Raw genomic sequence first — 27,191 nt, forward strand, 5'->3', positions numbered from 1 at the left:
AATGAAAGTAGTTCTGGTGCAACTTACATAACAATCTTGCTTCATGTGTTACTGCCTCATTTTATAATCACTATCACATAATGACTTCTGAAACAGGAGATGTTATGTTATTGATGTCAATTGTAAGTGACTGCTGCTATATAGCAGACCTCAAAATAAGAAGTCTCATGGCAATAAATCTTAAAAGACAGTTGGGGTTCTCAAAGTTAATATCAAGCAACTTGGAAGAAAGCAATTTTACTTTTAAAAATTAAGAGAAATGTCTTAAAGCATACCTGAGATAATTTTAGGAGTTTGGATCTCCACAAAACCTTTGTTAATTAAAGTTTCTCGGAAAAGATGGCAGATGCCAGACTGAAGACGGAAGACTGCCTGACTAGTTGATGTCTAAAAGACAATAATAAAAATCTAATGAAATCCATCTGACACTTTAGCTGAAATGGAGTATTTTCTAATCAGGCCACCTGCATAGAAGATTCACAGAAAAAACAATTCATTATATGACAGAAAAGTTAGGTTATATGACAATTAGCCTAACTTTAACCTAACTTTATATGAAATTAACCTTTTTCTTGTTTTCTATTATAAGAGAATGGCAATTTGCCCTTTAAAATCTCCAACACAGGGGTGCCTAGGTGGTTCAGTCAGTTCAGCATCTGCCTTGCTTGGGTATGATCTTGGAGTCCTGGGATTGAACCTTGTGTCAGACTCCCAGCTCAGTGAGGAGTCTGCTTCTTTCCTTCCCTCTGACTCATCTCTCCACTTGTGCTCTGTCTCAAGTAAATAAATAAAATCTTTAAAATCTCCAACTTCTCCAACTCTTGACTTTGCTGAGAGTCTATAAAAGATTAGAGAGTAGTTTAGACATAAATTAAGATACTTAAAGGATTTTAAGTATACAGTGTTTCCCCAAATGTAAAGTCAAAGTAGGGGTTAAAAATGTGAATGCTTAGGGGCGACTGGTGGGTCAGCTGGCTCAGCTGGTTAAGCGTGGGACTCTTGATTTCCTATCTAGTCATGATCTCAGAGTCATGAGATCAAGCCTCCCATCCGGCTCCGTGCTCAGCGGGGAGTCTTCTTGAGATTTTTCTCTCTCCCTCTCCTTCTGCCCCTTTCCCCTCTGCTTGCAGGCACATGCTCTCTCTCTCTCAAATAAATAAATCTTTAAAAAAAGTGAATGCTTGCAAGGGCCAGAAAAATAACATAAATGGAATAAATGAATGAAACTTTCTGGGTGGTGCAGGGCATAGCAGAGGACATAATGCCCCATCTAGAGTGCTACCTAATGTTGCCATGTCACAGTATTGCCAGATTCACCGCCAAATTTTTAAGAAAAGCCATCTATCTAGATTTAATGTGGGAATCCCTACTTTTCAAAGGTGGCAATGAATTTTAAGTTAAAAAAAAAAAAAAAGATGCCAAAGAAAAATATCTTGAGGCCAAATTCTATAGGCACAACCAATAACTTGTGTGAAGAGAGTATGATGTCTACCTACTGTGGCCAAAATTAGGAAAAACCTGAGGTTTCTAAGCAGTATCAAGAGGACTTTTGATTATTGTTATAGCCTTTTCTATGAACTACAAATTAAAATAGAAAAGGAAAAGGGATAAAAAAGCAAATAATCAAGAGAAACATGAGTGTATAATAAAGGTAGACCCATATAATTGCAGAAAAGTTGGAAAGAACTCTTAAGGTGACAAAGAATTTATGCTTTAGGTAGAATATTTAAGGAGGAAGATGTGGTCAAAACATTAAGAAAGAAAGATGACACTGGTTTTACTACAATGATGAAACCACTGAACTCTTTCACTTGCAACCAAACCAGAAAGGGAAACAGAAGACCTATGAGATTACTAAATAAACCACAAGGGCCAACTACTTCTTTATTATTAATTCTGTGCTCAGATCAAATTCAAAGGACTGAGGCATTAATTACTGATCTATACTTGGTCCACAATCTAAAATGTGCATATAATTTCTTTCACAATTTTGTAGTGATATTAATGGTTATGTTTTTCCTTACTAACTTGTCTAAAACAGGTATCATTTGACAGCAAGCCCATTTATTGGTTTCAGGTTCCTTTGTCATTTTAAAACAAAGTAAGACAATATCCTGTGAATTATTACTTGACTGCCCTTGTTGCCTCCAATTATTTTTAGGGGAAGAGTCAGTCAGAAAGGTAAATTGCTTCTGTATCGTCATACAATAGGCAAATGCCAATCAGTTCTATAAGCCTGAGACAAGTGTGGTATCCCTGCCCATCCTGATTTTGGCACAATCATGTCACTTAATAAATAAATGAGGCATACCCTAAGATCAATGACTCTGTTGTCTAATCTTGTATCCTGGTTAACAGTAGCTCTTCCTTCCTAAAAAAAAGAAAACAAACAAAAAAAAAACCAAAAAAATAGATTTTACTAATTTTTTTTAAGAACACAAAAACATTTAAGGAGCCATGTTTACTTTTAAGTGAGAATAAGTGTGCTTATGTATATTAATATTACACCCCCAAATCAGAGATCCAAGAAACAAGAACTAGGGCCAGAGAGAAGCTGTTGTTAAAAGAGAGATGGAAAGAAGAGAAATGCAAATGAACAGAGGTTAATGCTTTCTTTCCATCTCCCATCCCCATCAAAGCCTTGTCTCATTACAGGGACAACTGAAGAATCAACCGCTTGCCCCTTCATTGATTCCTGGATTTTACCTGCTAGTTAAAGACTGAAGGAACAGATAAAAGCTGACAGAGTAGTGGTTCTCAAAGTATGTTCTGGGCACCACTGAAGGTCCCAAAGACACTTTCAGGGAGTCCATGAAGTCAAACCTACTTTTCACAATGATACATTTTCACTCTGCACTGAGTTTTCCCAAGGCTTCATGATGTGTGCTATCACAACAGAATGAATGCAGAGGCAGGTATGAGAATCTAATTGTTGTCTATTAAGGCAGACATTACAAAGATTTGTAGATATTTAAGACAATGTCACTCGTGGCACTGAATTATTTTTTGTTTTTGAAAATATTTTTCAAAAATGTTATTTTTGTCATTCATATAAGATTAATATATATAAATACCAAATATTTCTAGATTACTGATTCTTTTATTAACACACACTAAAATTTTTCTATTTTGATTTCTAATGTAAATATTGATAAAGATATACAAAAACAAAAGTTTGTGGGGGGAATTATTTTTAAGAGTGTAAAGGGATCCTGAGACCAAAAAGTTTGGGAACTATCAATGTAAGAGTAAATTTAGATAAAAAAATGAAGCTCAAATCACTTCACAGGCACCCTTCATACAAAAGTAGGGCATCAGGTTTTCAATGTTTTATAAATTAAAGATACAGAGGAAGAACAGTATTTCAAAAATGTAATTTTAACCTCTTCTCCTTCCACCTCAGGCCGAACAGCATCATCCAGCTGCAGGGGTAGGCGGGGTTCAGCCAAACTGATCACATAAATCTGAAAGTGAGAGATTACCAAAAATATCATGAAGCACACAAAACCTGTTATCTTTTACTTAAAAAAAATCTACAGTTGACTTAAATATGAAGCTATGTTTGCATATATCTTAACTGAAACTACTTGCTAAAATCAAACAAAGATATACATGTTTTTTCACTTATTATAAAATGGGGATCATAGTATTTCTTGCCAACCTCCACAGGTTTTTGGAAGTCGAATGAGATAACATACATACAAATATTTTGTAAACTCTAATGTGCATACCAGTGTGACAAATAAGTACTAATTGGAGTCAAGAGGTCTAAGCTTAAGGCCTTCCTTTGTCACATAAAAGCTGTTGTTAGGCGAATCATTTAACCTCAGAGCTTCAATATTCTACTCTGTAAAAAAAGGTCTGAGGTATGAATCAAATGGAGTAATGAATATGAAAACACTTCATAAGCAAAACACTTGTTCTTTTGAAGGGGCCATTAAACAAATGTGTTACTATCAAGGTTCACAGCATTTGGCCATTTTTACCACTAAGACCAAAGTCAGCCCAACTCTGCTGTGCATCAACTCCCTCTTCTCATTTTTTCCTCAAATATCCCTTCCTTGCCATCTTTTATCAAACATATTATATCTCACTTCCTGCTGTTCTCCTGGTTGGGAGCTACCATCGAAGGTATGCCTCTCTGGTGTTAAAATTCCTTTTAATTTGTTAAATTCACCCATACTAATTGCACATTTTAGTGCTAAAAAGCAGTTAGGTCATAAAAAATGAGCTAGAGTTTTTTGGCTACTCTTAAAAAAACATGTTACCCTATCAGTTACTTCCAACTATGCTTGGAAAACCTGTTAAAGCACAAAAGGGAAACAGAGCTTATTTAGTTAATTCAGGAAAGGAAATTATATTCTTCCAGTTGGTAGATCATATTTAGCATTCAGCTCAGGCTCTTTAAGAAAAAGTGTCAGAAGGACACTCTAGTCCTCCTCAGAGTGAAACAGAATTATTTGTTACCATCTTCTATGCTCAAGTATGGCGTTTCTCTTTGATGAGTTAATAGAAACTTAATTTCCAATGAAAAGTTGGAGAATGGAACAGCTACCTCTTCTATTTTTGTAACTAGTGGATATTCATTTCATTAGGTTGTGAGAACCCCGGTAACTTTACACAGTGCTGGCACAAAGAATGTATTAGTAACTGCTGGCTGAATAAATAAATAACTGATAAGAGTCAGTGCTTACTATCAGAGCCTTTATAAGATACAATACTTTATACTTTGTGTGAGATACTTCATAATTATTTCCATTAAGGCAAGATCTGTAAGCTCTTTAGGCTGTATATTTATCATTTACATTTATTAAGGTTGTATTGAATGCTAAATAATTAGAATGTTTTAGAGGTATATTTACTTGCTCAATTTACTAAAATTTTACTTACTGAAGTATTGAAAAAGATTTGTTCCTTGAAAAATAGGGAGTTGTTTTACTTGGCCAGCAAAACCTCAGGTTGGTTTGCCTTTATTAGGTTACTTTAGGTTAACCTTCTTGGTGCAGTTGGTTTCAAATGAATTTACAAAAAGAAAAGAAATTAATTTGGCAAGTTAACTCAGTAAAAAAATGCAAGATTTTCTAAGTCTTGAAGAGTTCCTATGATGATTTTAGTTAAATACAACCTTACTCCCAAACTAGTGTGTATAAGTCTATCTTTCTGCATCGGTCTGTCAATCTGCCGAACGGCTCTATCTTACTTATGCTCACACACATGTAAATACACATATAGGGATGAGGGTAGGAAGTGACTACTCCTTAAGAGAATATAATGATGCATATTGTAGATACAAACTACTAGGCCTGGACTGGACAACTGCAGGTTCAAAGCTGAACTGAATATTTCAGAAGTACTAAATATGTGAGAGTTCACTTACAGTATTATAAAAGTATTGTCAAAGATAATGAGCACTTATAGTTTTTATGTCTGAGAAGAAAATAGATGTGGGATAAATAAATCTTGTACAAAAGGCAGTTATCGCTAGACTGTAAGACCCACAGTTTAGTTTTGTCTCTTTTGATTTCTCTATAAAGTACAGGAAATATAATGATTATAAGGAAATATAATTGTTAAGAATTAGTATAATTAATCAACATTTAGAAGCACATTGTCAGAACAAAGTTCACAGCAAAACTTATTCATAATAATGAACAAAGCTTTTAAATGTGTCATATTTTTCCGTATGGGACTATGGTAGATTGTTTGTAGAAAATGGCTCTAATAATTCCTCAGGCTTCTACATACATGTCTCTTTTCAATGACGTTGCCTCTCTTCCCACCAAGAGGTGGAATCTATTTCTCCATCCCTTAAATCTAAGTTAGTTCATGTGACTTGCTCTGACCAATGACACATTTGGCAAACGTGACACAAGGAGAAGCTTGAAAAGTGCTTGCACACTAGGGCTTCTCTCTCTTGCTGCTGGGAACCCATCTGGCACCATGTCAACAAGCCTGGGCTAGCCTGCTGGATGAATAGAGGCTACAGGGAGAAATATCCCAGAAATATCAGTAGGCCCAGGTGATGTCATGCAGAGCAGATGAATCATCCCAGATAGGCGGACTCTAACTGCCCCACGCACAGGAACATGAGCCAATAAATGTTTTAAGTATTAGGGTGGTTTCTTATAAGACAAGAGCTAATTGATTCAGTAATCAATTTACAAATCTCAGTATTTTATATCAACTCTAACAACATAAAGATTTCATATGAATGGTTATAAGAGCCACTTGAATCTATGTACACAATTTTGTTTTAAAAAGTTACCTTTTGAACATGTAACTCTACATCTTGCTGTGTACAGCTTCCAATTTTCTGATTCACTTTTCTCACTACACCTTCTACATCTACGATGCTCTCTTTGTTAATGCTGTCAAAAGAAAAAATTCCCAACTTTAATCATCTTATCAGAGGTGTCAGAAATCATTTGGTGTTTCAACAGTAAAGCTGAAATACTAAACTCTTTTTTAATACAGTGAGCCACTTGAGATAAAGCCAGTCTATTTAACCTACTTACAATAAGCTATTATGTAGCACACCTTGTGAGATTCCTCAAAGAGATGATTTTCTAGATGCCATAATTTAGTTACCATTCATAAAATACTCTGAACATAAATGGCAACAGACAGGCACTGAATTGTGAAATGCAGAAAAAAAGTCTTTCAATTATTTATTAAAGAACATTTTCCTTCTTAGAGTTGAAATTTACAAAGATCAGCATTTCCTATAAGGAGAAGCATGGGCTTCAATAAATGCAATTACTGGTATGTAATGGAATTAAATAATAGAAGAAGGTCAACTGAAAAGATTTCAAGGTAATAAAAGGACATTAGGTGGCTGCAATTAAGCCCTCCTTGCCTATAGTTTCTGAGTACTCTGTCATTGGATTTATGGCAGACAGTCTATAGGGATTGTGCAATCCCATTTAAGAATGTCTACATGAAGCTCAATATACACTCAACAGGTCACCTGGGCATTTTAACCTTATAACAAACTTGAATTGTGAACATACAACACTCAAATTCTGAAATATAAAATTTATGAAGTACCTTATTAAGCTCACCAAGTGTTTATTTGTTGATCTCTAGTACCTAACCAAGGAAGACAGGTTATAATCCAAAATGGTGGTTCCCATACAAAATATACCAGTTTTATTTTTGTGTGTATTATTGTACTAACAGAATATATCATAATATATTTGTGGAAAAAATTAAGATTTAACTTTCAGATCTTGCTTGGAGAGTGATGTCACAGCATCACAGCAGCTCAACTGGCCAAAACTATCAATGTAAGACTACCAATTAAAACTGTCAGGTGGGGGATCCCTGAGTGGTTCAGCAGTTTAGCGCCTGCCTTCAGCCCAGGGCCTGATCCTGGGGACCTGGGATCAAGTCCTGCATTGGGCTCATTGGGCTCCCTGCATGGAGCATGCTTCTCCCTCTGTGTCTCTATCTCTCTCTCTGCGCCTCTCATGAATAAATAAATAAAATCTTAAAAAAAAAAACCCAAAAAACTGTCAGGTGGTAACTGGAGCTGTAGAAGTGAGGTGAAAAGATAAGGAAGAAAAAATGCAAGAGTGGTAACTGGGAGAGAGCGGAGTTCCTGACACAGCTGGCATAACAGAAAGGGCAAACATCGATCAGAAAATGTGTTCTGGACTCGCTGTTTATCTGCTATATCATAAGCCCCAGTTACCTTTTAATCTTTCATGGCTTATGTCCCAACCCAGAATCTTGTCTTAAATGACAAGAATCTAAACAAAACAAAACAAAACAAAACCAAAAAAAAAAAAAAAAAAAAAAAAGGAAAGAAAAAAAAGAAGAAAAGAAAGATTTAACCTTCACAAGAAAAGTTAGTTCTATATATTCTGATGAGGAATTGGGTCCCTAGTAGTTGGGGTGCCATTTGAGAAGATTTCAGAAATCCAACAATGTTTATTTTACCGAAGAGAACACCACAATCCATTTCAAAAAACATTTGCTCATGGTTGGAAAAGGATCAAAATGAGGACAAGAGATGAGAAGTGGTGAAAAAAGGAAGAAAAATTTTCATTTCATTTTACTACACTGTCTAGAACTCTACATGACTGATACCAACCTAAAAAGGAACCCAACAGTATACATATTTCTTGCACTCTCATAAGTCTCCTGCACTAGAGCCATTGCCTAGTATCTAGCTAAAATTTTGTGCACTGAAGAAACTTAGAATTTATTGTGGTGTACTGCTTAAGGGCTTTCTAATACTTGTAATCTAGTGTCATTGAATCTTTCTTCAGTGTGATTTCCACCTATTAGTTGCCTCTCCTAATTGGAAGAGTAAACTTGATACCTGAGTATATGATTCAAGCTATATGAGAATTCTATTGCTTAGCTTACTTCCACCTTGCCATTAGGAAGGCTTTCTCTTCCTTATTGATCAGTGTGTTTCATCAAGTAACCTGTCCTACCCCAATTAGAGCTCCATTCGGCTACATTTCTGCTATGACCCTATCCCTCTTAGGTCATCCCCTTAGTAAGAAGCCTTTCATTATCAGAAAATCTTCAAGCCAACTCAAGTTAAACATATCTACTCTCAAGGATTGAGCACTAAGTTAATATCCTTCCAAAAAAAAAAAAAAAAAAAAAAGCTGGGATGTGATCTGACACTCTGCCCTAAAGGTCCAATTAAAGAAAATAAAAGTCTCTTTTTGCCGCAAAAGTACCAGATGACTTCCTTCCTTTATCCAGGACCTGAAACTTATAAGTTTATTTTTAATACATTTAATTAAGTAATATTATGTGATAAAATACTTGCAGCTAGACAAAAAAATAACTATTTTAAATATCATTTCTAATACCAAACATCTCACAAAAGGAACTTCTGAAAACCCAACTTCTTTTTTTTTTTTTTTTAAGATTTTATTTATTTATTCATGAGAAATAGAGAGAGAGAGAGGCAGAGACACAGGCAGAGGGAAAAGTAGGCTCCATGCAGGAAGCCTGACGTGGGACGCCGTGGGCACCCAAGTGCTGAGCCACCTGGGCTTCCCAACTTATTTCTTAAAATAGAGCCAAAGATAGACTTCTATCATATATTAGTCTACTGAATCAATTAGAAAGAAGGTAGAATTAACCAGATACAGAGGATGCTCATAATTATTATTTTTTTGCCCTTCCAATCTCAGTATAATCTCCTTATTATACCTAACAGCTATACACTGTTAACAGAAGTCTTTTTAGATTTTAGTAACACCATTCCAAGATTTTTTTTTAAACCTTGGATAATTTACTCTAATATCTCTATATTTACATCCATATCTGTATCCAGCAAATGTTATTTATCTGTAGATATGAATGGATTCAGTATAAATAATATTAAAAGAGTCAGATTTGTAAAACAGAGTCAGACTAGAACTTGCTAGTCAGTTTTAGTAAAGGGTTAATGAGGGTTTTATGTATGTGTGTGCATAATTAGAGTCAATGCAAGAGAGGGACAGGAATATTTGAATAAGCTACTGCTAGTAGAAGGATGAAATTCTACTTTTTAGAAAAAAACCTAATATGATTTTAACTGATATTGTATGTTATGATGGCTTAATACTTTAGAGTGTGTATACTGTAGTTTAACTGCTCTCATAAAGAGACTATTAAAGTTTTGGTTTTACGGTTTGAAACTAATATGCCATTATATCCGTATTTTGAAAGAAGTTCAAAAGTTGTCTGTCAAACAGACAACTAAAAGCCTTGGGTTTTTAGAGGTGATAGCAGGAAAAAAAAAAATCCATGGTGGAAAGCATGGGAACTATCTGATCATAAAAGAAATGAAACACATTCTTCCAAGAACTAAGTCAACTATCTTTATATTATTACTACTACCTCCTAAAACACACTATTACTGCATTGTGTATTACACGTTTTCCACTTTCCACCCTATATATAACTAATCACTATAAATAAGATAAATTAGTTATAGCTTTGATATTAAAAATGTCCTAATAGGCCATCCTATTCATGTCATCCACTAGGAACTGTCAACAATCAATTTAATTGTTTATTTCTAATTTACTATCTTTAGAAAATGAAACTGTAGGGGTGCCAGGCTCAGTCGGTCGGGCATCTGACTTTTGATTTCAGCTCAGGTTATGACCTTAGGGTCATAAGATCAGGCCCTGCATTGAGCTCCACACTTAGCTAGGTGTCTCTTTAAGATTTTTGGGATCCCTGGGTGGCGCAGCGGTTTGGCGCCTGCCTTTGGCCCAGGGCGCGATCCTGGAGACCCGGGATTGAATCCCACATCAGGCTCCCGGGCATGGAGCCTGCTTTTCCCTCTGCCTATGTCTCTGCCTCTCTCTCTCTCTCTCTGTGACTATCATAAATAAATAAAAATAAAAAATAAAATAAAAAAAAAAGATTTTTTTCTTCCTCTCCCTCTGCCCTTTCCCCAGCTCATGCTCTCTCTTGCTCTCTCTCTCTCCCCCTCAAACAAATAAATAAAATCTTAAAATAATAAAATTGTAAAAAGCATCATTCTTTATATAAAGTATTTTATAAAATATTTTGAGTTTGCTACAATTTTTTTAAAAAACAAATGATATAATGTATGAATAACTCAATTATAAAACATGCAACTTGGGAGAAAAACAAACTACTCTCTGTTATCTGAAGGAATAAAATTCCATCTTTCCAACGTGAGTGCCATATAGTTTACTACTCAGGGCCTCACCAGTAACCTCAGGGACACTCTCAGTATCTGCAGTTTTATCAATCTTGATTATAAATGTTCGTATCTACACTACCTTAGGAGCAACAAATTAAAATAATAAGTCTAATAACTATTAGAAGTAGGCACAATTATTCCATTAAGAGTTGATTGCTGGGAGAGCTGGGCGGCTCAGTGGCTGAGTGTCTGCCTTTGGGTCAGGTTGTGATCCTGGGGTCCTGGGATCGAGTCCCGCATCAGGTTCCACGCAGGGAGCCTGCTTCTCCCTCTCCCTATATCTCTGCCTCTCTGTGTCTCTCATGAATAAATTTTAAAAAGCTGAGTGTGTTTAAAAAAAAAAAAAGAGTTGATTGCTAAGGAATATATATTAAAAAACAAACAGGAAAATGACAAATAACCACAGAGTTACTTGGCATAGTAATAGATGTTCATAGGATGGCTCTCTCATTAAAGAAAAGAAAAGAAAAGAAAAAAAAAAAAAAAACACCCAAAAACAAAAAACCAAAACTTTAAAAAGGAAGAATATATAAAATAGACTTCAAAGATTCTGTTAAAATTGTCAAAATAGTTTCAGTACTTAAATTAAAGGAGGTAAGCTTCATAGCCTCAAACAATGTACTAATGAGTACTGCCTTATTCTTCAATGTTGCCAATTCTTTAAGTTCTTAGCTTATCTCTGTGGTGCAATGAATTCTTGCTCTCAAGTTTTTGCTCCCCTAAGGTAGTAGTATTCATCCACACTTTTGCCATAGCCTCAAGGTAGACCGAAGGTACTTTTTGGCCTCTGGACTTTGGGTTTGGCCATATGACTTGCTTTATCAATGATGTATCAGTGGATGTGGCACCAGTAAAGGCTTGAAATGTGCTTGTGCAGCTGAACTTGTTCTTCAGCATTCCTGTTTTTCTCCATAAGATGATGTCTAAAGTAGCGATTGGTCCAAGGAAGCTGAGAAACATAAGCAGCAGACCAGGATACAAATCACAACTTCAAAACAAGCCTAGATGAGCTGAATTCTAGCAGACCCACAGATGATGTAGGAGCAAGAGATCAAGGTTTATTACTGTATACTGCTGAGCTTTAACTATTGGTAAAATATACAATACATACAACTAAACATTTTAACCACTCTTAGATGCTCAATTCAGGGGCATTCACAATGTGCAACCACCACCACTATCCATTTCGAGAACTTCTTCATTATCCCAGAAACTCTGTACTCATTAAACAATTAACTCTCCACTCATTCCAACTGCTCCCCACTTCCACCTCAACTTCTGGTGACCTCTATTCTACTTTCTGTCTCTATGATCTTAACTATTCTAGGTACCTCAGGTATGTGGAACTGTAATATTTGTCCTTTGTAACATTTGTCAGACTTACTTCACCTGGCATAAAGTTTTCAAGGTTCATCTATATTACAGCATGTATCAGAACTTCATTCCTTTTTTAAGGCTGACTAGTATTTCATTATAAATACATAATACATTTTGTTTATCCATTCATCTGTTGACGGACATTTGGGTTGTTTTTTTATTTAGGTTATTGTGAATAATGCTGCTATGAACAATAGCAGGCAAGTATCTATTTGAGCCCCTGCTTTTAATTCTTTTGGGTATCTATCTAGATGTGGAACTGTTGCATCATATGAGGATTCTTGTTTAACTTTTTGAGGAACTGCCATATTGTTTTCCACAGCAGCAGTACCATTTTACATTCCTACCAGCAATACACGAGGGTCCCAATTTCTCTACATCACCAACACTCATTATTTTTCCTTTTTTAGGAGAGGGGATAATAGTCATCCTAATGGATATGGAGTGACCTCTCATTGTGGTTTTGGTTTGCATTTCCCAAATGACTAATGATATTGAACATCTTTTCATGTGCTTATTGGCCATTTGTATATCTTCTTTAGAGAAATGTCTATTCAAGTCCCTTGCCCATTTTAGAATTGGGTTGTTGTTATAAGTTATCAGAGTTTTTATATATTCTAGATATTAATCCTTTATCAGATATATGACTTGCAATTATTTTCTCCTATTCCATGTCTTTCTTTTCACTCTCTTGAATACTGCCCTTTGAGTTTTACTTTCAAAGAAGTCAAAGTAATCTAGTTTTACTTTTGTCACCTCTACTTTTGGTGTTAATATCTAACAAATCACTGCGAAATCCAATGTCTAAAGCTTCTGGTGTAGTTTTCTTCCAAGAGTTTTATGGTTTCAGCTTTTATGTTTAGGTAATTGATTCATTTTGAGGTAATTTCCTTTTTAAAAAAATTATTTGAGAGAGAGAGAGAGAGAGAGAGAGAGAAGCACACACAAGCAAGGAGAGTGGCAGGCAGAGGGAGAGGGAGAAACAGGCTCCCAGCTGAGCAAGCAGCCAAGATGTGGGGCTTGATCCCAGGACCCTCGGATCATGACCTGAGCCAAAAGCAGATGCTTAACTGACTGAGCCACCCAGGTGCCCCGGAGTTAATTTTTATATGTATGTGGTGTATGGTAAATTCTTTGGTATACAGATATCCAGTTTTCTCAGCACCATTTGTTGAAAAGACCATCTTTTGCGCCATTAGAAGGTCTTGGTACCCTTGTCAAAAATTCATTGGCCATTTATGCCAGGGTGTATTTATAGGCTCTCTCTTTTATTCTGTTAGTTTATATGTCTATCCTTATATTAATACCACATACTTTTGATTACTGTAGCTTTGTAGGAAGTTTTGGAATCAGGGAATGTGAGTCCATTTGTTACTTTTTTTTTTTTTTTTTTTAAAGATTTTTATTTATTTATTCATGAGCAACACAGAGAGAGAGGCACAGACACAGGCAGAGGGAAAGCAGGCTCCATGTAGGGAGCCCAACACAGAACTTGATCCTGGGTCTCCAGGATCACACCCTGGACTGAGGCGGCGCTAAACCGCTGAGCCACCCAGGCTGCCCTGTTCTTTTTTCACAACCGTTTTGGCTGTTCCAGGCCCCCTGAGATTCCATATGAATTTTAAGATGGATTTTTCTATTTCTGCAAAAAATACCATTGGGATTTTTGGCAGGGATTGCACTGAATCTGTAGATGGCTGTGGATAGTCTTACCACACTGCAGAATTTAAGATGGCTTGTTACACAGTTTTTTTTGCAACAGCTGACTAGTAATACAATTTTAAGTTTAAAAACTTAAAAAATTAAAAAAAAATGCTTGAGCTCAAAGCTGTCATCTGATCCTAAAGAAGGGCTCTGAAATAAGTGAAAGTAGATTTGTTACATACCATACTTGCAAACCTCCAGTGTGTATTATGCATTGTGAAGAGATTTTTAAGAAGATATACAAAATTTGACTATAAAATATTAGGCTTGATTTAATATTAAACACAGCAGAATTTATCCATTCAAATGAACATTGTATTATTTATTTATTTATTTATTTATTTATTTATTTATTTATTTATTGTACTCTTTAAAGTGTTTAGGGAAAGACTGTAGGGACTATAAATACATTTCAAAATTAGCACTGCCTAAAACAATCTTGAAACAACTTATCTGCAATTACCTCTTGGTTTTGTCACATAAAACAGCTTTTGAGGGGTCAATCTCATTTATAACTATTGTTTACTACCTGTCAGAAATGCTGAAGACCGGGGATCCCTGGGTGGCTCAGCAGTTTAGCGCCTGCCTTCAGCCCAGGGCATGATCTTGGGGTCCCGGGACTGAGTCTTACGCGAGGCTCCCTGCATGGAGCCTGCTTCTCTCCCTCTGCTTGTGTGTCTGCCTCTCTCTCTGTCTCTATGAATAAATAAATAAAATATTTAAAAAAAAAAGAAATGCAGAAGACCATGACAGAACTCTGTATAGAGAATAAAAGACACCTTCCTTCCACCCCAAAAAATTAAGAGAGAGTGGCATTAGAGATGCAAGAAAGTCACATGTTTCAAAAAGGAGAGAAAAGGGGTGCCTGGGTAGCTTCCCACATTGGGTTCCCTGCTCAGTGGGGAGCCTGCTTCTCCCTCTCCCTCTGCCTGCTTCTCCCCCTGCTTGTGTTCTGTCAGATAAATAAAATCTTAAAAAAACCCAAAAAACAAAAAGGAGAGAATAATATATCAGTTATAGGGTTCATATAGAGATTAATCTTACATATAGGATTAATACAGATAAATATAATATATTAACTATAGGTTGATAACTGTCTCCAAACATTTCTGATAATTTGATATACTCTATCAGTAAAAAAAAAATTGGAGGGTATATATCCCAATATGTATATATTTATTCTTTAGATTTTGAGAGAGAGAGAGAGAGAGAGCGAGAGAGCGTGTGTGTGTACTAGCAGCGGGAGAAGGAGAAGCAGACTCCCTGCTTAACAGGGAGAATGATGTGGGGCTTGATCCCAGGACCCTGAGATCATGACCTGAGCCAAAGGCAGATGTTTAATTGACTAGGCCACCCAGGTACCCCTATTTTATTTATTTTAAAATTATATACATCCTAAACATAATTATAACCCTTAGGCAAACATAAACTGAGGATAAGGTTCATCATAATTAGCAATAGCAAATGCAGATTCATACTTTATAGTCTTCCTGGTAATTCCTAATTCAGGAGCACTGATATCTTGCTCAAGATGATCAGATTATATATCTCTCTCTCTCACATACACACCCACACACATACACACAGCATGCACAATGTGGCTGATCCAAAGATCTAAAAGAGTAGAAGTGTCAGTATTAACATTTTCTCATATGTGCTTATGTTTTACTTTTTAAAGATTTTATTTATTTATTCATGAGAGACAGAGAGGCAGAGACATAGGTAGAGGGAGAAGCAGGCTCCCTCTGGGGAGCCCGATGCAGGACTCAATCCCAGGACCCTGGGATCATGACCTGAGCCAAAGGCAGACACTCAACCACTGAGCCACCCAGGTGTCCCTTACATTTTAAATTATATCCTCAATCTGTGGTCTCTTAGTAGAAAGTTCGTTAAGCCACTTGTTCCTTTTTGGTTTATCTTAATACATATAAATATAATGTCCCAAAAAGCAAAATGAAGCACAATAAACTGCAATTGGTTACAATATGCCAAAGGGAGTAAGTTTGGGTACCAGTGTTAGCTTTTTGTTACTAGAATCCTGCAGTCTTGCTTCAGAGACCTCATATATAATAGATGACATGTGGCCTTCTGAGATGCAATCCAAGTGATAGGCCCAGGGTTTATCTATAAACATTGAACCATTGAACCATAAGGTCAACCAAAAAGCTCAAAATCTTTCCCACTTTTTTAAATAAAAGAAGGAAGGAAGGAAGGAAGGGAAATAAATAGCAATTTAATTACTTTCTTTCCCTCAATGGTTAGTCTTGAGCAAAACTGCACTGTGAAGACCATTGGAATAGGGACTAAGAATCATAAACACTGAGAAAAGGTTGTTGGAATAGATGATTTATAGGCCACCAGTGAAAGTTTCATTTCTGTGTAACACCTAAGTGAAAAAATACTTAACAGTACATGACTCCAAAGAGATTACTATCTTGCATATAAATGGTAGAGAAATGGATCTGGGAAAGAAGTACTTTATCCACCTCTTGTTGCTGAGTCCCAGTGGCAACTGTTGACTCTGGCCAAGTTCTCTTGGAGAACAAAGAATTACCTCCAATTTATACTCAGCAACTGCACCTTGTTAGTGAGGGATGGGAAATAGCAGGGTTGCTTTAAAGTTATTTTTGAAACACTGTTTTTTAATATATTGTTTCAAGAACTTATTTTTTATTATAAAATATATTTATTATTATAAATTCTAATGTTAAATAATCATTTAAAACTCTCCCATCACATGCTCAACCCCTTCTTCCTATAATCACTGTCTATACTCCTCCAAATTTTTTCTTTGTAAAAAATAGAGAATGCTTCATAAATTTGGGTTGTCCTTCTACAGTAGTTTTGTACATTTTCCTCTGTATTTTTTTAATGTTGAAGCAAGAGTTTTTTTTAGGTTTACAGCTCAAACAAAAATGATCTTAATATATATAAATACCCGAAGTATTATTATTCCCATATCACTTACCAATTTCCTTTTATGTTCCAGTTCTTGTATGAGGTGCTTTACACATATACCATTTCACTTAAACTTCTCAAAGGCCTACAAGATTGATATGTCCACCATTTTATGGTTGAGAAAATTGAGACTCTGTAAGAGGTCAAGTAAGTAGCCTAAGGTCATACAGTAGTAAGATCATGTATTGATTACTGCACTAGACTGTTCTATTACACTCACAAATTAGCACCAAATTTTAAATACTCCAGAATGCATCATCAGTTCACTCTGAAATACATTCTCATTCTTAGAAGCTCATGACCTGCCAGACTCCTTTGCAGTTTATGTGAAAACAACTGGAAATAACAGGCCCTTCACAAATAGTTTTCAAAAGCTCAAGCATCATACTATCTTCTTGTAACAATGATGCATCTTGATGTCCTTTTTTTTTTCTTTTTAAAGATTTTATTTATTTATTTATGAGAGAGAGAGGGGGGGGGGGCACAGAGACACAGGCAGTGAGAGAAGCAGGTTCCATGCAGGGAGACTGATGTGGGACTTGATTCCGGGTCTCTGGGATTATGCCCTGGGCCGAAGGCAGGCGCTAAACCGCTAAGCCACCCAGGGATCCCCAATGTCCTGCTTTTAATGCCACCCTCAATAGAAGTTCCTCAGAATCTTTGTATAAAACAATATGATGTTGTTAAAGTTATATTTAACTTAGAAATTAATCCCAGGGTACCTGAGTAGCTCAGTCAGTTAAGCATCGGACTTTTGATTTTGGTTTAGGTCATGATCTCAGCATTGTGAGATTGAGCCCGCATTGGGGAGATGCTCCCCAATGCTCAGCAGGGAATCTACTTGAGATTTTTTTCTCTCTTCCTCTCCCTTTGTCCCTCCCCCTTCACTCTTCTCTGTCTTTAATAATAAAGAAGTAAAGCTTAAAAAAAAAATCCCATAAACTGCCTGAGAATTTCTGACAGATTTTAGACCTACCTTTAAAAGCACATCTTGGGGGATCCCTGGGTGGCTCAGTGGCTTAGCGCCTGCCTTCGACCCAGAACATGATCCTGGAGTCCTGGGATCGGGTCCCATATCAGGCTCCTTGTATGAAGCCTGCTTCTCCCTCTGCCTATGTCTCTGCCTCTCTCTCTCTCTCTCTCTCTGCTTCTCTCCCTCTGCCTGTGTCTCTGCTTCTCTCTCTCTGTCTCTCATGAATAAAAAAATCTTAAAAAAAAAAAAAGCACATCTTTATCAAAGTTTTCAATACAAATGTTGAACTGGACAGGATCAAATATAGAAGTTCTGTTTCTCCTCCAATAGATAGGTATCTTACTCCAACAAAGAAGTATAAATCATCTATGTACAGTTAGTTTTTAAAAGAGTTGCAATCCATTGCAATACAATATTCACCAACTTATTATCCACATCATGCTCATGCTCAAGAAGCACCCAATGCCCATTCCCTCTGGGCCTCGACTATACATGATACAGACACTTCTACCACAGCACTTGTAGCATGTCTTTGCACGCAGTTGTTAATCTATTTTGCTTTCTCCCCAAATTAAGTTTCTTATGTGATATATGTGTCATGGTATACCCAAGCTCAGCAGAGTGTCTGGACCAGAGGAGGTGCTAAACAAGTTTTCTAAATCAGTGAGATTTCTTCTGAGTATTATTGTGATATTTTACAATTTCAAAAGTTAATTTAACAAACTGAAATTTCAACTTACCAACTAAATAAAATACCTATTTTTAGATGAAAGATCTAAAAAGGAAAGAAAATGCACAGACTTGTATGTAGCTAGGTGACTCATTACAGAATGAAAAATATACTGGTGACTCAATAGCTACCAATAAATCACTTAACCACAATGAGTAATATGAAGAAAAAGAAAATAAAACATGTATGTATACAACCAACAGTCTGAAAGAGTCTTTTTTCTCAGGATCCAAACATCTTTATGCTGGGTTGGAAGAGGGATGTTACAAAAGCACAAATAACAAAATATTCAAATTAACTGTAGCATTTTATAGTAGTCACTATAACTTTAGCTCGAAACTTTATTTTTTTCTCAAAATTTTTAAACTAGAAAAAAATGGAACTAAGACCATTGAAGGAAATATTACAGATCACTTAGCCACTTGTACCTTAAACTTGCTGCTCCTCCCCCCCAACATAGCTTGAAACTTTATACACTGTTTACATTCACTGTAGTCCTTAATAGCAGTCAATACAAAAAGGCCTCTACGGGTTACCTTTAAAATAATTTTGTCTTTACAAAACTCAACCCTGGGATCCCTGGGTGGCGCAGCGGTTTGGCGCCTGCCTTTGGCCCAGGGCGTGGTCCTGGATATCCGGGATCGAATCCCACGTCAGGCTCCGAGCCTGCTTCTCCCTCTGCCTGTGTCTCTGCCTCTCTCTCTCTCACTGTGTGCCTATCATAAATAAGTAAAAGTTAAAAAAAAAAAATAAAAGTTTCTATTTAAAAAAAAAAAACAAAAAACAAAACTCAACCCTAACACAGGACTACTCTGTTCATTACTTTTTTTTTTTTTTAATTAAGATTTCATTTATTTATTTGACAGAGAGTGCAAGCACAAGCAGGGGGAGCAGCAGACAAAGGGAGAAGGAGAGGACTCTGGGATCATGACCCCAGTAGAAAGCAGACGAGTAGAAGGCAGATAGATGCTTAACCAACTGAGGCACCCAGGTGCCCTGTTCACTTCTTTAATATGGCACTAAATAAAAAATAATTTTAAAAAGAAGAGCTGACTTCTTGCCTCAACTCCAACATTAGCTACTAAATATTGGAAAGTTAATGTCAACATAAGATGGAGATCCAGAAACACAGGCCTGGATAGGTATCCCATCTTCCTGCTTCCAGACAAATTTCATTTAAGGACCACAAACCATTTTGGATACTCAATTAAGAACCTCTTCTTAAAGATCTCTAGGGAATGAGATGTGCCAACCTTTCTATGTAACTCATTTAGTTGCTTCATTTTTATATGCATTCAACCATGAGAAAATTGATCTTTCCAACAAATTGATTAAAATAATGTGTTGAGTCCTGTGGCACTTAAATCCAATTAGTGAGTCAACTTTTCAGATTAGTATATTGATGAATTGGAAATTCCTAGGAAAGATAAGTGGGGAAAACAACTGACCCCACATTAAGTGCCAATGTTGCTCTTAAGAATACACTCAAAAGCTAGAAACTGCTAGCGGTACAATCTAGTTAGTAAGGCAAAGATAAGCACCTCAGATTTAATATCTAAAGTAAATGCTAAGATAGTTATCCACTTAAGATATTAAAAGTGACCTCATATTTTGCCTTTTAAATGATTGGGAAACCTCAGCTGGAACTATCTGATTTGATATTTTTAATAGTGGAGTCTTTGCTTTTTTCCACCTGGTATATGGCCAGAGGGAATAGAGTTAAATGTAGGGCCTCATGGAATTAACATATAAATACCATTATTTCTGCCACTTTGTTGTGTAGGAGTTCACATGTTTTAAATGTCCAGTCTCTTAGGGTAGCACTATTCAAAATGGAAACACCTTGAGAATAAATTAATAGTCCTTAGGCACTCCTCCAGTACTAAAGATAATTGCAAGCATTTCACATACAAGAACTGATCTGAGACAGAATGAAAATTAACTGTGGATCAGAAATGGCCTTTTTCTCATGGACATATTTCTAAGCATGCTATTTTCCAAACCAAAGACTCTAGCAGAAGGGGTGGTTAGCTGACTTACTAACTGAGCTACCACCTTCTCAAAGTGAATGTATTAGTAAATACACATTTGAATTACCTCATGCTTCGCTGGTCCTCATATTTCTAAAGTAAGCTAAAAACATCTATAAGTAAGGATTTTTGCTTCATTTAAGTAAGTAACAAAATCCACCAGAATTTATATGTTGTTGTTCATGTGCTATTTTTAATCAGAATACAAGGCTAATGATATATGAAGCAATAGAAGTCATAGTGTTTTCTAAATTTTTCTTTTCTAAGTACAATCATAGTTAGAAACCAAAGGATCAAGAGGAATGAGATACTGAAGAGTTCAGTCAAACAATGAAAACAAGGGCAGCCTACAAACCTCTATTTTTATTATAAAGTAGAATACATTTCACTAGGCCTGGTTAGGAATAAAAATCAATTCTTGTGCCACAAATATACAATATACTCCTTAATCTTGGAGTTAGATTTTAGGATCAGGAGTCTATGAGGCTGGATAGTTTGCAGAGTATTTGCAGGGCAAAAGTAACAAAGAGAAGGGGAACAGCGGGCAGGGATGCAGTGAGAGTAGTTCTGAGAATGGAACTGGGTTGCATGAAGTCAGAAGAGGACAGAAAAGTAGGGCAAAAAGGGGAGACTGGTAAAAAGACCAGAAGTCTTGATAAGGTCCTAGGAGGCATAGGATAGGCAAAAAGCTGGAAATTACGGTTAGAGAAAATTGCCACTGGAGTTTAAAATTAAGTTCTAAGAAGCAAAAAAATCCAAGTGGTAGCCAGAGGAGTGAGTTATTAAAATTAATAGTGAAGCTATTGGAGGAGAAGTAAGGAATTTTAAGGCCAATCTATCCAAATGAACACCAAAAAACATTTAGAGTGAGATGACTTGAAATGAGAGGAATACTATCAGCCAGAAAAATAAAATGGCTTTGAGTAAAACAACCTACTTCATTCAGTCTTTAGACTCTTCATAATTCCAAAGGCTGAACTTCTCTCCAATTTGCTTAGCATAGATGAACTTAGGTGATATTGCCAGCTGCCTATTCAAACCCACTTTCCTTTTCTTCATGGCTAACAGAGCCCCACCCCCATTCAGGATCCACTCTATCTGCTCTAAGAGAAGGTGAGCCCGTCACAGCTCCAGAGAGTGGATTGTGTTTAGTCCCAGCCCCTCCTGGGAATTTAGTCCAGATTGATGGTGTCATTTCCACATAATATCTCAAACTGGAAACTCTGAAGTAATTTTTAAAAAAGATTTTATTCGTTTATTCATGAGAGAGAAAGAAAGAGGCAGAGACATAGGCAGAGAAAGAAGCAGGCTCCCTGCAGGAGCTCAGTGTAGGACTCGATCCCCAGACCTGGGATCACCACCTGAGCCGAAGGCAGATGCTCAACCGCTAAGACACCCAGGCATCCCCTTCCCTGGCCTTTCATCTAGGAAATATATGTCACCAGGTAACAGAGGCCACTGAAGAGTACGCAATCATTATTCATATAATCTACTCAACACATCCAAGATAATGATGGAAGGTTAGCCATATAACCTTTGTGTGAACAGTGGTTTTACCTTTTATTTCACATTTAGGTACCACATACTCAAGCCCCTCAAAGTGCTTCTATCAAACTAGCTTGTCATAGTAAAGGCCTAAAATATGTCAAGAAATCCTATATATGTATATATATATTTGCAGGGCAAAAGTAACAAAGAGAAGGGGAATATATGTTGACTGTTATTTGTTAATAGTAGGGATAAACCTAGGAATTGGTGAAAGCTAGGTAAAGACTCATTACAATATTAGGTAGTCATCAGCTCAAATTTTTAAAAACTACTCCCATTTTATTCCTATTTACCCTCATTCCTCCCCCGTAAAATCAATAATGGTGAAAAAGACACTATTTGAAGCTTTCTTGGGGGCATGTTTACAAATTCTAATATCAACAAAAACTATTAAAATGTTAATACTTCTAGAAACTTGAGTATTAAAGGTTTACGGCAAAACCGGCAGCAAATTTGTTAGCTTTCTGGTTGTCAAAAATTATGTGTTGACTCTTAATATACTCAATAAGAAGTGTGGCCCATAGATCTACATAACCACCCATATTCAGGGATCCCTGGGTGGCGCAGCGGTTTGGCGCCTGCCTTTGGCCCAGGGCGCGATCCTGGAGACCCCGGATCGAATCCCACATCGGGCTCCCAGTGCATGGAGCCTGCTTCTCCCTCTGCCTGAGTCTCTGCCTCTCTCTCTCTCTCTCTCTCTCTCTCTCTCTGTGACTATCATAAATAAATAAAAAATTAAAAAAAAAAAAAGAATTAAAATTAAAAAAAAAAAAAACAAAAAAAACCCCACCCATATTCAAATGAATAATCTGTACATCTTGGGAAAGGTGTAATAAACAATTAGTTAAAAAAAGGATAGGTTAAAAAGTTGCTACACACTATTTTTTCAAGTAATACACCAACACAAAGTGCATCAACGATGCAAATTAAATATACAATTCATTGAGGCAAAGAATTCAAAATTCCCAAACATAAGAAAACCTATATTTGCCAGTTAAATCAAAATAGTATCCAAAAAGTATTAATTATATAAGTAGTAAAAAAAATAATAAGCCACCTTTTGATAATAAAAATCTGTATTTCGTTTTGTTTTTGTTTTGTAAAAATGAATGGTTTAAATCATTCTAGTAGTTGTATGATGACCTGTTTTGTGAACTCCTTTGTCTTCACCAAAACTCCAATAATGAATTCAAAATAAGCTTGGTAAAAAATTAAGCTCAATATGGCACAGACCACTGGTTCTCAAACTTTTACATGGTATAAATAATGTCAAGGACTCACTTTAACTGGTGTTATCATGTTACTTAAATACCTACAAATATAAAAGTAGTATGAATGCCATAGGCTTATAGCCCTTAACTTTATTCTATTTGTTTTAAATTTTAATTTAAATTATAGTTTACAGCACAATATTAGTTTCAGGAATACAATATAGTGATTCAACATTTCCATACATCATCCAATGCTCATCACAAGTGTACTCCTTAATCCACTATCACTTAATCACTTATTTCATTCATCCCCCCTACTCACCTACTCTCTGGTAACCATCACTCTGTTCTCTATAGATAAGAGTCTGTTTCTTGTTTTGCTCCCTTCCCCTTTTCTTCCCTTTGCTGGTTTGTTTTGTTTCTTAAATTCCACATGAATGAAATCATATTTGTCTTTCTCTGACTTATTTCAATTAGCAAAATACTATCTAGCTCCAACCATATTGTTGCAAACGGCAAGAGTTCATTCTTTTTTATGGCTGAGTAATATTCCATTGTATGTATAAATATATAAAATATGTACATTATATATACATATATATACACATGCCTGTGTGCGTATGTATATGTACACACACACACACACACACACACACACAGACACTATTATCTTCTTTATCCATTCACCAATCAATGGACGCTTAGTTTGTTTCCATAATTTGGCTATTGTAGATAATGCTGCTATAAATATTAGGGCACAAGTATCCTTTTGAATTAGTATTTTTGTATTCTTTGAGTAAATACCTAGTAGTGCAATTGCTAGGTTATGGGGTAGTTCTATATTTAACTTTTTGAGGAGCCTCTATACTGTTTTCCATTGTGTACAGCCCTTAATTTTAAATCAAAATGAATTTTAAAGGAAAATGAAAGCAAATATTAAAAATAACAAAATTCAAAGATATTAAAGTCTGCTAAAACTAAATTGCTGACATTTGGTTTACTGTATAGTTATATTCTCAGATCCAGTTCTATATTTAATGTTTCTGTATTTTTACTTATTACCAGTAATGTGAAGAATGTCTGCTCACAATTACATAAAATGTTAAGTCTGAGGTTAATTTAGGACAATTAGACCTCTAATTGACCCAAATACTGCAAACAGCAATTCAAGAATGACAATTTATATAAGGTATCAGTTGATTATTTTTAAAACTATCTTGTTCATATGAAAGTTAATGATATAGCATTGTTAACTGAAATTTGAGTCAAACAGATATCTAATCTGAGAACTACTAGAAATAGAAACAGAAACATTTTTTCCTTGCATGGGAACTATTATATTATTAGTGATGTGCTGCTCCTATATAGACAAAAAATAGAATTCAATAAATCTGCTGGAATAGCACAGGCTTTTAAAAGTTCAGGAGGCCTTTTTATTTTATTTTTTTTTAAAGATTTTATTTATTTATTCATGAGAGACCCAGAGAGAGAGAGGCAGAGACACAGGCAGAGGGAGAAGCAGGCTCCATTCCATGAAGGGAGCCCGATGTGGGACCTGATCCCAGGTCTCCGGGACCACATCCTGGGCCGAAGGTGGCGCTAAACTGCTGAGCCACCCAGGCTGCCCAAGGATTCCTCTTAATATCAAATGCCAACTAGTAACCCAAATTGTTCTCAGCATGTGTTGCTATTCAAACTACAGGGAAATCATCATTAGTGCAGAAGATGGCTATCGTCTGCCTTCAGCTGGCATGAACACAACTGTAAATATGACAGTAAATGCTGCATGAAAAGTACACAGCAGTTCTCTGTTAGAAGTTAGGCCTTTAAAATGACATGGAAAAATACCTTTTATAACTTCAAGGTAATCATCAAAATGTATACCAAATTAAAAAAAAAACGTAAAAAACTTTCAGCCTCCTAAGAACATGTCTATGGAACTCAAAGAAATGAAAAGAGAAATCAGGAATGAGGATGATCAGTGACATGGACCTAAGCTAAATGATGAAGAATGAAGATTCAACGAATAAAAGCAAAACCTTTAAAGTAAGAGGAAGAGAGGTCACAGCAGACAGAGAATGTGCCCAATATGAAGAGTGTATATGGCAAAGTAGTGGGAAATAATATTATGGTGAGGCAATCAGTAGGCAGAAGTAATCTTGCACATGGTTGGAAATAGAAAGCCATTAAAGATTTTAGTTAAAAATACCACTTGAAAATAAACTTCTGGCAAGTATAGACTTAAGGAGAAGCAAAAACAGCTTGTATCTCTCAATAAATACTAAGTTTAATAAATGATTGGACTATTTTGTTCCAACTCAACATGTGGCAGAAATTACAAAGAACAACACTTAAAAGAGAGTAACAACAAAAAAGCCAAATGCCTTAGAAAACTCATCTGGAGAGACAAAAAAGAAAACTTTACTCCCCCCAAAATTTTTGTAAAATAACTATATGATTACTATCATTCTAGTGACATATCTGAAAATTATTCTTCGTGCTTAAGAACATAGAAAGTCTATGTGAGCTTAAGTTTTTTGCAGTATGGTATAAAAATAATATGAGTATAATTAGACCACAGCAAGTTATAAAAATTCTTACTTATCAACTGTTAATGTCAAGTAATTTCTTTTTAACGTTATTTATGATTTAACAATAACCTCACACCTTAGATTCCTGTTTTACAGAAATGCCAGCTCACCAGACAGCATTGCCAGACCAAGTAACCTTAAAGATTAATGTATGACAGCTACCTTAATCTTTGTTTTCATAATAGAGCCAATGAACTCATTTTAAATAAAAGTTTATTTTAGCCATAAAGATTCTAGGCATAAAGGTAATTTTTAAGAAAAGGATTTTAAAAGATGAAGGAAAAAATTACAACTTTTTTCTAAAAAAATCCTGAAAGTTCTTTAGAATTCATACTATAACCTTATTGGATTTATTACATGAAAAGAGTAGGTAATCTCAAAGTAAAATTTTTCTGTTCTTGATTTTCCTTTTTAAAAATTGGCACTTTGAATATAAGATCATACTACTGGCTTTCTGTCAGAAACAACATGTGCCTTAGATTTCTATTACCGAGAAACATCAGGATTTCAGTACTACCTGAGAAGTACAGTCTAAAGGCACATAAAAAAGACAAGCTGACTGACCTATCAGGGGCATGAAATCATGTTCCTAAGAAAATTATCAACCAACCACAAAAATTTTAAAAATCATCATTTTTACATGGATGAACATTAGAGGGGTTATTATGCTTAAGTGAAGTAAGTCAAAGACAAATACCATATGATTTCACTTACAACATGGAATCTAAAAACAAAACAAATGATTAAAGAAATGAAGCAGAAATAGATACCCAAGTACAGAGAACAAGCTGGTAGTTGCCAAGGGGAGGGTGAATGGGAGGATGGGCAAAAAAAGATGAAAGAGATACAGGTTCCAGTTATGGAATAAATAACTCACAGAGATGAAAAGTACACCATAGGGAATATAGTCAATGGTATTTAGTAGCACTGTATGGTGACAGATGGTAGCTACACTTGGTGGTGAGCATAGTATAATTATATAGAGTTCCTGAATCACCATGTTGTACACCTGAAACTAATGTAACATTGTGTGCCAACCATACTTCAATTTAAAAAAACATCGTATTTTACCACAGAGAGTCTTAGTCATGAGAATCTTCCTCTTTCACAAGGTAGCAAAGTTATTAACACACTCTTAATTACTCAGGCTAGATACTTTAACGTATTAGTGCCAAAAGTTAAATAATTAACCTAAGTACCACATGTTAAGCCTATTGTACAAAGTTGGCTTCGTTCACTTGTATATAGCCAGTCAAAGGCTTTATAATTTGCAAAAGCTCTATTATGAAACCATCTTTTCCCACACATTACTAATTATATAAAGTCCATTTTTTGAGGAGACTAAAAATAGATACATGTTCTTTGCTTAAAAAACA

At 35.7% G+C, this 27,191-nt stretch overlaps 1 protein-coding gene across 2 annotated transcripts in view; it reads right to left on the bottom strand.

The window, feature by feature from the left end:
• The window catches only part of DARS1 (aspartyl-tRNA synthetase 1), a 60,849-nt gene that overhangs the window by 14,509 nt on the left and 19,149 nt on the right, over window positions 1–27,191 (bottom strand). For both annotated transcript variants that reach the window (XM_038565095.1, XM_038565096.1), the window contains 4 exons: window positions 6,266–6,368; window positions 3,384–3,464; window positions 2,312–2,371; window positions 276–387 (listed from right to left, as the gene is read on the bottom strand). In XM_038565095.1, coding sequence (XP_038421023.1) covers window positions 276–387; window positions 2,312–2,371; window positions 3,384–3,464; window positions 6,266–6,368 — 356 coding nt within the window. The remainder of the gene's footprint in view (window positions 1–275; window positions 388–2,311; window positions 2,372–3,383; window positions 3,465–6,265; window positions 6,369–27,191) is intronic.

The sequence above is a fragment of the Canis lupus genome, chromosome 19 (genome assembly GCF_011100685.1).
Source record: "Canis lupus familiaris isolate Mischka breed German Shepherd chromosome 19, alternate assembly UU_Cfam_GSD_1.0, whole genome shotgun sequence".
In the NCBI taxonomy this organism is placed as follows: domain Eukaryota; kingdom Metazoa; phylum Chordata; class Mammalia; order Carnivora; family Canidae; genus Canis; species Canis lupus.